This window comes from Octopus bimaculoides, chromosome 4 (assembly GCF_001194135.2).
Source record: "Octopus bimaculoides isolate UCB-OBI-ISO-001 chromosome 4, ASM119413v2, whole genome shotgun sequence".
In the NCBI taxonomy this organism is placed as follows: domain Eukaryota; kingdom Metazoa; phylum Mollusca; class Cephalopoda; order Octopoda; family Octopodidae; genus Octopus; species Octopus bimaculoides.
The window spans coordinates 82,038,818-82,052,866 of NC_068984.1; the positions used below are offsets into that span (position 1 = coordinate 82,038,818).

Here is a 14,049-nt window from a genome sequence, read left to right on the forward strand (position 1 = left end):
TACAGAACTTTTCCTATAGTGTACTAACGAACTGGTATAATTGCTCACGTGTCATTTACTGACTCTCTTTCTCTCTGCTGTAATAACTTACACATGTATCACTCACATACACACTTTTCCTTGTATGACGGCCTGTCTTTGATTATGTTATTATATGTCGCATTCACACTCTCACACAGACATACACTTTAACGCCATAATAAATATCTCTGTTATTCATCTAATACGGTTGTGGTCTTTCATTACTGGTCATCTATGTTATCGTCGCATAACATATTCTATATATCATCTTTGATATATATATTTGTATGTTCGACCGTGTGACACGTTTAAATAAAAGGAGTCCTCTGTTTTTCCATTCGTCACCATTTCTCCTTTTATGAGTTCGTTTAAGTAGTATTTGTTTTAGCCCCTGAAGTCTTTTATTGCAAGTTTCAGGGTTTGGGACAATTGTGCAGATTATTCTTTGCTAGATTAAAGGGAATATTATTCTTCATGTGTTTGGGATGGCATGAGGAGAACAGTAAGTATTGTTTAGAATCTGTTTGTTTGTAATTAATGTCTGTTTCAATGTTTTTATCTCTTTTGATGATTAGTACATCCAGGAATGGTAATTAAGTTTTACTGTATTCCATGGTGAAGTTGATATTATTGTTTATGTTGTTGATTAGGTTTTTGAAATCTATAAGTTGTTCAAATGTGTTCAAATTCTGACTGGAATTTAGTGAGAGAATTTCTCAAACCAGAAATGTATTGCCTCTAGTCCATATTGGTGTGGAATTGTGGTATAGAGGTTTATCACACCAAAAGATACTATAGTGGTATCATTGATTATGGATTTTAGGAGGTGGTTTAACAGATTCAGGTTGTCCCTTACAAGACTTGGTATATTTAAAATAAATTTCAGTAATATATCTAAAAAGGTGCTGAGTGAGTGTGTTTTACAATTCGGTCCTGCTACAATTGATCTAAATTTAAGGCTGGTGGGATATTGTATGTTTATGCAACTTGAAGTTTGTTCTTTACATACATTCTTAATAGTTTGGTTCTTAAGAATTTTTGAGAGACTGTAGAAGTAGCTAGTCTTGCAATTGAAATGGGTTAGGTAGTCACATTTCTTCTTTGCTAAACCTTTTTGATGTTTGTGAGTGTATTCAGTTTAGTCATTGTGTTTGATTTTTGGTAATTTACATAGTAGGTCATCTCTTTTGTAGTGTCCAATATCCATAATAGCTTTAGCACTTTCCTTATCTGCTGCTTTAGTTATAATGTTGTTGTTAGATACATGCCGGCCAGCCATGAGACTCGAACTCACATCTCTGTGATTACATGTCAAGTGTTTTACCATTAAAACAAACTGCCCAGCAACGAATTCTTCTGCAATTTTAGAACTTATAAATTTAGCTCCATAAGACGCTAACGTTAAATTCAACTTTACGATGAAAGTAAACAAACAAAGTTTGTTCTGTTTTAGAAGCGTTGAGATGTATCATGGCTGGCCGGCAACGTATTTTTCTGCATTATATGGATAATTTATCCTGATCAGGCTATTTATAGCATTATCACGCGTTTGAGAAATAAATTTATTTCTGTATCTTACAATACATCTCAACGCTTTTAAAAAAGAACAAACTTTGTTCGTTTACTTTCATCGTAAAGTTGAATTTAATGTTGTTATTGTTTATCAGTTCATGTATAATATCCCATTCCTTTCGACAGGTATTGGGCTTGATTTTAGGGTGTGGAAGTTCTTTGTAACAGAAGGTAGATATACAATAGCAAAATTTATCTAAATCTTTATTCTTACCTTACATAGGTTTGTAATTGCTCTTGTTTCTTACAATTGATTCGTCCGTGTCTTCTTTATCGCACAATTCCTATGTTAGGTAAAGTTTATATATATTCTGTAGTAGCTTTCATTGAACCACTGAATTACCAGTACTAGTTGCTTCCCCTTAACCACAATCCCATGGATTCCTTCACTCTTCCCTCATGCATGTCATAACGTTAAGATGCTGCAAGACATACACGGCCCCACAATGCCTATTCATTGACTTCTCCCCCGTAACTTTTTTCTTCTTTTTCCTATTCTTGTTTATTTTACAAACAAATCCTTTGTAACGGTCTTAACTTGTGACCTCGATTCAAATTGTAACTGACCGCTGGTCTTAGACATGCCCCATTGTGGACCATACGTGGGATTCTCGGTATTAATTTTTGTGAGTAAATTTTTCTTAAACCCCCTACAATAACTGTTTACTTTTACTTGAGTTTATTCCGTTTGCATAGATACCGCCCTTTGATAATCATGGTAGTATTTTCTTTATATATAACTTCTTGGTAACTTGGTTCTTTAAACATCCTGACCCCACCCCCTGCAGATTGCACCTACCCGTTAATAAATTGTAGACCATTACTAGCTCACTCTTTTACCTACGGACCCTGTAGCCCCTTGATGGTGAATTATATACTTTCAAACTATTGACCTTCTAGACTATTTGTCTAATCCATGTTTTCTTTCCTTTTCCTTCTTCCATTTGTTTATATTGTATGGTCTTGTTTTTTTACTCTGATGAAGCTCTGTTGCCTTAATTCGAATGCCCTGTAGAAGATAAAGAACTTTATTCTCGCATTTATTTATAGACTGCATTTTGGTAACCGATCGGAAACGGCCGTAAGATATGTCACGTCACCTATTTTGTTATGTCAAGCTTTGTATTAAAAAATAAGCTATAAATGTGGTCCAATCGATGTGTTTGTTAATCTGTGGTTTTCTCCATTTTCTGATTATATATATATATATAAATTCTTGTATCCTTGCCGTAAGGCTTTACTTCCACACACGCCAGCTTAATTTAATTCGTCCTTAGTCGAAAGACACCTGTTGTTATCTCCTGTTATTTGTATTTCTGTAACAATCTCCGTTTTTTGCTGTCCTTGTTTTCGTATACATTCGCTGCTTTCTTCCAAGGAAACACACTGTATATTGGTTGGCATTAAAAACAATATCCATGCTATGAAGCCATGTCAAAGTAGACACTGAAGCATTGAATCCTTCCAAAGTAGACACTGCCTCATTGAATCCTTCCAAACCATCCAACCCATACTATCATGGAAGATGGATGATGATATATGTGTGCATAAATACACATACATGCATACATATATATATATATATATATATATATATATATAGTGATGTCTATTGACATTCCATTGAATAAACAATGAATGAACAATTAAGTGTGTGTGTGTGTAAATATTCACTTATACCGAGGTGGTATCAAAAAGTTCTCAGACTAGTTCTGTAGCACACCAACAGATGGCAGCACATGGTTGTGTGTGTAGTGAGAGTTGGCAGTGACCTTCATGAGGTAGTGTGCTGAGTAACATCACTGTGTTTACTTCACAAGTTGTGAAATTTGTTTTTGTGATCATGTGTATACTGTAGTCTGTGATTTTGTCACAGGCAGGAAGTTAGGAAAAAGAGCCACATGAAATTTTGTGTTAAACTTGGGAAGTCTGTTACAGAGACACTGGGCATGGTTCGGCAAACTTATGGTGACAAGGCAATGGTTTGTACACAATGTTTCAAGTAGCATGGGTGCTTCAAAAGCAGAAGAATGTCCCTGGCAAACAATGAGTGATCTGGAAATGTGGAGAAAATTCATCAGTTTGTGCATAAGGATCATCAGAGGACAATCAATAATATTGTTGATGTTGTTGGTCTGTTGTATGGGTCTGTACATGCAATCCTAATGTCTGAATTGAACATGCAGCATGTCTCTGCCACGTTTTCTCTCCACCTGCTGACCATTGAGCAGGAAGAACATCAGATTGAAGTCTGTCAAGATCTCCATCACTTGTGGGATTCTTGCCAAAAAACAACATGGTATTGCTTCCACACTTGCTCTACTCACCAGATTTAGCAGATGCAAACTTCCATCTCTTCCCCAAGATGAAAAGGCAGCTCAAAGGTCACTCTTTTAGCACAGTTGTTGAGATCCAGAGCAAATTGCAGAAGTTTCTCGACTTGCTTGCGGAAAATGACTTCCAGACGAGATTCTTAAAGTGGCAGGAACGCTGGTACCAGTGTATTGCTATGCAAGGTGACTATTTTGAAGGACATGATGTTAAAACTTAGGTAAATAAGTTATTTTTTATTAAACATAACTAGTCCAGGAACCTTTTGATACCACCTCATATAGATATATATATATATCATTATTATCATATACCATTCACTTTTCTTGCATTTTTAGATCAAACGGAATTTGCTGGGGCAGATTTTCTAAAGCTGACAAGTTAATATTTCCCCATGGCAAGTCATGTTTTTCATGGACGACTGGAAACGAAGATTGCTTGAATGAGTGATGCACATTTACAACCATCACGTGATAGCAAAAGAAACACACACACACACACACACTCGTAATCTACAAGCTCTGAAAGGTATTTGTAGAAAATCTCATTAAAAAAGTACACATTTAAAAAAAAGTTATAAGGGAACAAAGCCGACACGTATGAATTTTCCGAAACTCCTCACCCTACCCTCGAAAATAATTCCGATATAAACGGAACCAACACCATCAGAAGCGTATTTGTAGCAAATTTCATTAAAAAATATTCATTTTTCTGGAAGTTATGAGGAAACAGATTCGAGCGGAGGCACACTTGTGTGGGTATGCCAAATAAACTTCTTCACATTAAACTAATTTTAAAAATAACCATTTTTACACACACACACACACAAGCGTGCGTGCGTGCGTGTGTGTGTGTTACAACAACGAAAGATTTATGATATGAAGTTAGCTATTACTAAGAGATTACTGTTAACGAAATAGGGTTGCTATGGTGACAAAATATAAACTCACGTTTAGGCGTGGAACTCTTATTTTCATAACTATAACACATTGAGATGTATATTTCTCAATTCATTTTCCCCTATGTGTCGTAAATATAAGTATATATATATAATATAACGATTATTAATAGATGAAATAAATCTTGATGTAGCTATTTTTTGTATAATAAATGATACCACACGACGCAAATCAGTTATTGATATAGCAAAGAGAAAATTCTCTAAAAATGGGAATCAGTTTTAAAACGAAAAGGTTATGATTTCTGTTTTCATTCATATAATGCAAACCATTTATGTCTAATACATAGATATTTTTTTTTTCTTTTCAGAATATAAAAATGTAAAATTCTGTAGCTGATTACCGTAGCATAACGGCTTTAGCAAAATTTGACTCTTTTTTGAAGAAATAATAAATTTATTAATAACAATAGTGATTTCAATTACACTATGTGGATGCAAATCATAAATGGAAGAAACATATGGTATTCCAGAACATCAAACAAACGAGTTGCGAAAAATTTGTTAGGGAAACGTCAAACCATTAAACTCTTTTGTCAATTGTCAAAAGCTGAAAAATGAAGCTTTTGGGGATATAATTCTACGTCTAGCGAGTATGAGCATGTATAGACCTGCCAATAAAAGAGATATAGGAAACCCATGAAGTGTGTGGCTGGGCAATCGAAAAATGGGCAGAGAAGTAAATGGAAGAAAACTTGAGATTGGCTGATGACCGGGGAAGGTGATGAAGAGAAGCAGCTGCGTTCTTTACAGTGTGCAGAAAAGCCTCCCTAGATTTTGGTTGTTGTAATAAATTAAATGATTTCACAATTGTTTTTAGATATGCAGAAAATAAATAAAATACGCCTGGCTTACAGAATCAGTAAAGAGTCGGATAAAATACCCCTGGTATTTGGTATAGCCCTTAATGTTCTATGTTCAAATCCCGCTGAGGTTAACTTTGCCTCTTTCATATTTCTAGGATTGATGAAATAAAGTACCAATCAAATATTACGATCAATATCATCGACCAATCTTAACAAATTGGATACCTAGTGACAATGTTGAATAGTAGTAATAGTTCGGTAAGTACGGGAAACAAATCTAGTCATGTTTCGCTATTATATGACCTCAACAGAGAAACATAGCCGAAGTAGTGACAGGAGAATCACGAAATAAATGTACAAAACTGGTATAGGAAATTGTTAGTGAATAAAATACTCTCAGTTACTATCCTCAGGAAAAACAGCCGTTAAGTTAGTTTTACATTTAATGAAAGGAGTGCAACAATAGCTAGGAATCTAGTGTACTGAATAAACTAACAAGTTAATTTAGGGGTTCCAGCCTTGTAGTTAATCGAAAGAAATTGCTTAATCATGCCAGTATGTTAAAAAGAAAATGGCACAAGCAGTAAAGAGCTGATGTAGATTATTTGCAACACAGAAATCAGCATATTTATACTCTCTTTGATAAACCAGTAGTCTGAGAACTCTTTCTTAATACTCCAATAATGAAATAATGACAACTCAGTTAAGAAGTGGAGACGATTTATATTTCTATAATTCATCTTAGATGCGAAGAGAACTATAATAGAAGGTAAGACCCCATGGGCATAAAGAAAATAAAGTCTTATCCACGGAAATTTGAATTAGGCGCTGGTAAAGTATTAAACAATCCCTCCCCTATACGTATACATCATAATGCTGGTATCTTGAAATATCGGCTACGTATAGTTATACTGTAAAAAAAAAAAAAACCCACAGATAACTCATACTGCAATTTTTATTTCGTTTCGGTATGTGTTCCAAGTAGCATTTTAGAAAAGCATCAACGTAAATGTTGGTGTTTGTGTGATCTGACTTGAGCAGATGAACAAGTACGTGAAAATTCGTCAAATTGGCCAGGGGTCATTCGGTAAAGTGTTCCTGGTTAGACATAAACAATCTTTTGTGAATTATGTTATCAAAGAAATCGTTATATCTGGAGTAAGTACATTTCAATGCAATTCTCTTTTTTTTTTCTTCGCCCAGAGAGTAGTTTGCTTAGTATAAGTTTAACTAGAACAAAAAGAATAAAACGTAAACATACATTCAGTTGTCACTGCTTATATATAAGTATGTATATTTGTATAATATATGTATAATATTCAGTACGATTGTAATCTGGGTTCAATTTCCAGTCGGCACTCTTATAAAATCTCGCCGCTCATGGGAAAGGCATGAACGTTAGAATATCCCATGTAGAACTTCTATAACTTATTGCATCACAGTAAATGTATATTTTTGTTTAAAACGTTAACCAAACATTTAAAATATGCTTAAACGCCCAACCTTTGCAGCGATCGTTCTTGTTAACTAACGGTCGTAAACTCTTAGAAAAATACCAACAGAAACAAGTATAATACAATAGGTTCAAACGTTATTAGATTTTCTTAAAGAACACACAATAATTTTTCGGACATGTATATTTAATATTAAAAATATATACTTTATAGATCCATTATAGTCATCTTCACAAGAATCTTGTGTTGGCGACGGAGCATGAAATAATGTATAGAACTCTCCTAAAGAATGTGTCATTGCCTATATTGGATCGATTGTTGAACATACATATCTAAGCATCATTATCCTTTTTTCATAGTTTTTTTTTTAAGAAAATTTAATGACGATCGCGTTTGTATTATTCTGGCTTCTATTTAAATGTTTTTTTGAGTTTACAGCCCATAATGGGAAGAATCGCCGTTTTCTTTCTTTCAATTGAAGATCATCAAATCAAATCACTATAAACATTCCTTCCTGGTGTATAACATAATAGGTTGTAACTAACAAATTACAAGATGTATATGTGTGTGTTACACACACATGCACATACATACATACATACATATCTTGTAGATACATACATAACTGAACATACACACACACGTTTATGTTTATTTTTCTCTTGCTAAAGCATTACAATCCGTATACCAGAAGTTTGTAGTAAATAGGTTACAAACCCATACTTTTTGGTTTTATCAGCATGTTTATCAGTTTGCGACAGTATTCAGTGTAACTGAATTCTGTCGACCACATCACTCTATGAAAACATTTGCTGCAAACCTTGCTTTTCACATATTCTTTCAATAAAATTTTAGTTCTTGTGATGTGAATGATATTATGATGTGAGGAGCAGTAAATACAAAAGCATTAAGTTCTATCATATTGGTTTTGAAAGCTTTATGGATATGATATACTATGAAAAATTTATTCTTTTTCTCATGCAGCTAGTTATTTGATATCGTATTTTGTGGGTGGAAAAAGCGTCTTTGGTTACATGTTTCCAACGAGCTAATTACAGGGTACACAACATTAATGACAGCCGGGCAGTGAGACGGATTTTGGGAATATAGGTCTCTCGTTTCATACTTCCTGGGAAACGAGAAGTAGTTTTCACTTTCTTTTTTCCTTTTTTAAGTACTTTTGTGTTTCATATAACAGAAATTACTATTCTGAAATCTTTTTTACCAAAAATTTCAAATTTTCACATTTTTACTCCCTTCATACTTCCATACCCTTTTCCTCTTCCATGAGGTATTGGACTTCGTAGGGCAGTTATTCCAAAACTCCGCCGACAAGGAATTCTTTGTGCAACACACACACACACACTCGCGCGCGCACGCACGCACACACACACACACACACGCACAGAGGATGGGATTTCGAAGTTTCCGTCTGTCAAATTCTGCTCGCAAGACATTAGCTAATCGGGAATATGGTAAGACTTGCCCTAAGTGTTTAACAAGGGTATTGAACATAGAACTAAGTAGTTGTGAAGCAAATTCCTAACTACACAACCAGTGGTCGATTGCGTCATCTACACCACCAATCGGTATTGCCTAAAACTTTCAACCAACAGAGCTTATTGGAGTTGTCTCCCTTGTTTACCGTTTTCAGAGTTTAAACATTACTAGAAGGAGCTTTTATCTACTAATTGCTCCTCTGAGATATTTTCTTCAGCCATATTGTTACTATTCATAATCACATTCCCTCTAACTCCATATATATTGATCATGCTTGCCAACAGAGTAGAATATGCTTTGCCGAGGATACCTAATAAGGCTGAAACATGTCTGTCACTATCACCAGTTGGTTTTAAAGATCAGATCTACTCCAGTCTCCAATGTAGTGTTCAACATTTTTGATAACTGGTATTGAAGTTATCTCCCTTAGTTGTTTTTAGATATTAAAAATCTCTTAGTGTAGCCCCTGACCTTTCTTAAAATTAACAGGTTTCATTTAGGACAATTTTTTTCTCAGACTGTGGGATCATGTATGTAACAAAACACAATAAAGTGCATAATATATACTTTAACTATTACTTATATAAAGCAAATGTTCTACTGTCAGATACATTATATTTCAGCAGCAGTAGAACTGTTAGTATGGTATACAAATTGTTATTAAATAAGATAATGTTAAACATCCTATTTTCTAGTAATAATAATTAAGATAATAGTAACAATGGTTTGTGATGCAGATGACTTTTCATGTGAAGGATGTAAAAATAGTGGCCATAAGAACTGATTTCCTTCATATTTCTGAGAAATCCATAATGTCATTATCCTGTTATGATCTGTTAAATAACATCCTGTTCACTTGGTTTCTTCTTTACACAATTCACATAAAAAAATTACTTCATACTGCTACACTCAACCACACAAATTTGGGTACCTTTTCTGGAAAAGTACAGTATTTTCTCAGTTGTCATTTTAATCTTTTCGTCAAACTTGATCCAGGAAGTTCTGTCATAAACTCCATGGGTCAGAAGTTTATTTCCCTTAGCAAATATTTATGATCTAGTTATTTACCTGTAAATAGATTTAATACCACCACCTGGTCATTGAGTGCCTTTAGCTGAGTCCTCTGTGTTGCAAGCATTCAGAACAGGTTTTCTATCTGAAGTTTCTTCCTCCCTTTCTCCAGTCTCTACAGACACAAAGTAAAGTGGGGACATATAAAACGTGCAGTTACGCTGATGTGCACTCACATTTTAGCTAGAGCTTGTTTACCAAACAATATATTGAGTCACTAAAAGTGTTTACCTTCATATCTTTTGACTGAAATGTCTCACTTAACTGATAATCATACTGGCTCTGTCTATATTTGCTCCATTTTAGATTTTATTCATTAGGAAGTCAGATAAATAGGTTTATTCTTCCAGATACTCCTGAGTAACCCCTGATAAAGCAAACCTGAAATCAAAGGTGTTTCAGCCATGATCAACCCATTCTTTCATATATCTAAAACTACATTATCCAGTGTGTCTTTATTATTAATACTAGCAGAAAGACTGCCCTCCGAGTGGTTTTCTGCTAGCCACTTGGTAATGTTTTCATGTTTGATTCCCAATTCTAATAATTTTTATGATATTTTATGTCTAATTATTTCTTTGTAATAGTGCTCACTTGCTTAGTAAATATTGCTTTCATTATTTTATCACAGTCAGAATCTCTCTTTTTAAACAAGCATCAAGGTAGTCCAACTACGGAGGGGGAAGCAGTTTGTCATGTTTTACCTTCCCTCAAAGCAACATAGAGATTTCAATTTAGCAGCCCATCTATTAAGTTTGGAGTGTGTGTGCATGAGAGAGAGGACATTGCAAACAATGAATGAAATAAACATGAAATGATAAAATCATATAAATAAAAGGGCATAACTATAGATGTATACACCCCTAACTTTGTTGCCTCATAACATCCAGAAAAATAGATACTTTTTAATGAAATTTTCTACAACTACTGCTTAAATGTTGTGGCTTCAGAGTATATAGGGATTTATGGGACTAAGCTGGAACAGCACCATAGAAAAAAGAGCAGGTGGACTAATGTGACTGAAGCTAGACATCTCTTGTTTGCCAGTTGATTGCTTTACTAATTACATTGCAAATAATTTCTATTTCATCTAACAATCTACTGGATACCAAACAGATTGAGGTGGATTTATAACTCAAGTAAAGATTTTCAAGCTGAGATTTTTGAGGAGTTTATCTCAGTTTTCAAAGGAAGAATGATTAACATTTGTTTTTAATGGAGCTACATTAATCTATTGTTACTGGATTAGTCCCTAAAATGATTTACACCCAACACTTGAAGCTAACAAAATATTCTTCAGTTATAAGTGATATATTTTGCAGTGATGGACTGTACCTTATTAATGTACCTATCTATTCTACAGTTAAGTTGACAAGCCAAAGATGGGGCATTGGGAGTACTTAAACGTGTTAGAAGCAGCAGCCAAATTTCACAGATCTGCTAAGTGAAGGTTGATCTGAACCTAAAGAACAACAAGAGCAACTGCTAGGTGGGCTGGATTAGTCAGAATTGTTGACCATTTGGTCAACAGGCTGATACATTTTTTAACTTGTCTAGATATGTCTTTCTCTGTGAATTTGTGGTATTAAATATATACAATATTTTATATTGTGCTCTAGATTAGTAATAGACATGGTTAAGTTTTATACAGTAGTGTTATTTTTATGTAATAGCAATAGACTTTTTAAAGAATTTTTCCAAATTTATCCCAGCCATTATGAATTTTTTAGTCATCAATTTAATTGACTATCAACTCAGATTAAAGTGATGATGTGGCAGATTTTATCTATTTATATTTACATTCATGCAATTTGTGCTATGTCATTCCAGTGAATATTCAATCATTTATTACATTCTCTACGTTCGTCCTTTATCACACCGTATATTGGTTTAAGATGACAAAAATAGAGGCAAATTTGTGACTCTAATCCTTATAGAAGAAGTGTTAGAGTTGAGGTTAATATTTTTACCCTGTAGTTGAAGTATTGTTTGATAATTTTGCATTGTTGTTTAAGAGACTTGGTTGATATGGCAGATTTGGTTGTTTACCTATTCATGGGTCATGAGTCCAAATACACTGCTGGCGTTTGGTGTGTTTCTAGGCAGAACACTATTATACATTGCCTCAGTTCACCTACCTGTTAGCAGGAATAGATAAGAATACAAGATCTCTTGGAAATGAGGATCATTACTTGCAGTAAACTGATAGGTTATCCAGGGAGCTGGTGTATTTTACCTCTGCTTCACACCATAAAACCAGAAATAATTATTGACCCTGGGGACTTAGGAAGCATTATAAATTACAAATAACACTTGACAAGTAATCTATATAAATGGCAATTTCTGTTTACTTAGATATCAATGAATCATCAAATATCAGTACATTTTAAAACCCAACTTGGATACAGTAGCTACTGTGTTCATATTAAAAATATACTTTGATAGTTGAACATTTTATAAAACCTTCAGTTTATGGTACAGTTGCTAACATTATACACTTGAATTATTAATAATAATTGAACTGGAAATTCCGCTCATGAATTCCTTTTTCTATGACAACAGTAATTAAAATTACAAATAGCTTATAAATGAAACAAAACATAATCTTTATAACTCACAATATAGATTGTTTTGTTAAATAGTTAATGTAGTTATTATGTTACTTAATCCTTTACAATACCCTAGTATTATATACAAATATTAACTGTACTTAACTAATCTGCTAAGGAAGTCTCGAAAGACAACAGAGTGTCATAAAACCTCTACAAGAAAATGAAAGTGAAGAGTATGTAGAGGATAAGGTAAAATGGAGAAGGCTGTCATGGGACTTGCGAAACTAACCCCTACTTTAGCCTGGGAAATGATTTTAAATGCTTATTGTTGTGTGTGGTTGGGATAGTGTGCTTTTGGGTGGCACTATATTTGTGCTATGAGGATGTGGATATGTCCAGGTGTTAGAGAGTGATTTTACATGTAGTGGAAAGGACCATACTGGAGCTTGCTATGACAATAAACTGCTCATCACACATCTAGATGTCCTTTTCTTAAGATGGTAGGAGATGATTAAAGAGGACTTACTTGCTATTTCTTGCAGGTCAAATAACTATGTAGATACCACCTCTTTGACTTAGTATTTTTGTTTCCTAGTATGAGTGATAAAACACACACTTACACATACAATGCAGAGAGAGAAAGAGAGGACAGGGAGATAGACAGACAAATGTTCTTACATATGGCTGTCATCATCACCTTCCATGGTTGCATATGTTGGACAGAGTTTATTGAGGCAGATTTTGCTGTAGCCAGATGCTCTTCCTGTCACAAACCCTCACCTGTTTCCCAAGCAAAGAAATAATGACACTGTTTGTATGACAGTAACAATCATTTACAACTATCACACACTATTAAGACAAGAAGACACAAACACACATGTGTGTGTGCGCACACTCCTCCCACCCCACCACACAAAATTAGCTTCTTTCTGTTTCCATCTATCAAATCTACTTACAAGGCTTTTGGTTGATACAGCACTATAATAGAGGACACTTGCCCAAGGTGTCATGCAGTGGGACTGAACCCAGAATCATGTGGTTGAGAAGCAAATATCTTATCACACAGCCACACCTGTAAAACAATAAAAATAGTAGTCAGTGACTAGAACATAGACCTTCTTAGCCCATCCAAAAGGGTTAAGTGGGTTTATACAGAATGTTACTTGAGTAGCACAAGTAACATTCTGCAAACATTATGTGAATGTAGGCTAATTACATAATAGTATTGTCTTGTATGTATTTTTTTAACAGAATAACACCAACCATTGACCATTAATTTTTATTTTGGAGAGAAACCTTCATTTGTAATATATGTTTTTTAAATATTTCTCTCATAATTTTTTTCTGTTTTGTAGATGTCTACCAGTGAACGTGACGATGCTAGAAAAGAAGTAAGTATGAACTTAATTTTAACAAGTTATGTCATTGTGCCTGCAGTTTTTGAGCAGTCCTATGATAAAATACGCTCCAGTTGAGACCATGCCATTTTTTCAGCTGTAGTGTCTCTAGGAATGTATTACTCTTCTACTTGTTTCAGTCATTTGACTGTGGCCATGCTGGAGCACCGCCTTTAGTCGAGCAAATCAACCCCAGGACTTATTCTTTGTAAGCCTAGTATTTACTTATTCTATCGGTTTCTTTTGCTGAACTGCTAAGTTACGGGGACGTAAAGACACAAACATACACATACACGTACATATATATATATATATATATATATATATAATAATAATATTAGGGACAAAATCCAAAATTACAGGTAAAAACTCAATTAAAATCAATTT

At 34.2% G+C, this 14,049-nt stretch overlaps 1 protein-coding gene across 7 annotated transcripts in view; it reads left to right on the forward strand.

Moving 5' to 3' along the window:
- Positions 1-6,638: 6,638 nt before the first annotated feature.
- The window catches only part of LOC106882347 (serine/threonine-protein kinase Nek1), a 63,779-nt gene continuing 56,368 nt past the window's right edge, over positions 6,639-14,049 (forward strand). For 4 of the 7 annotated variants that reach the window (XM_014932992.2, XM_052967170.1, XM_014932993.2 and 1 more), the window contains exons 1-2: positions 6,640-6,846; positions 13,621-13,656. In XM_014932992.2, coding sequence (XP_014788478.1) covers positions 6,730-6,846; positions 13,621-13,656 — 153 coding nt within the window. In that variant the 5' untranslated portion in view covers positions 6,640-6,729. Of the gene's footprint in view, positions 6,847-13,620; positions 13,657-14,049 lie in introns of all 7 variants that reach the window. The other 3 variants (XR_008263943.1, XM_014932996.2, XM_014932995.2) reach the window with 1 other exon arrangement.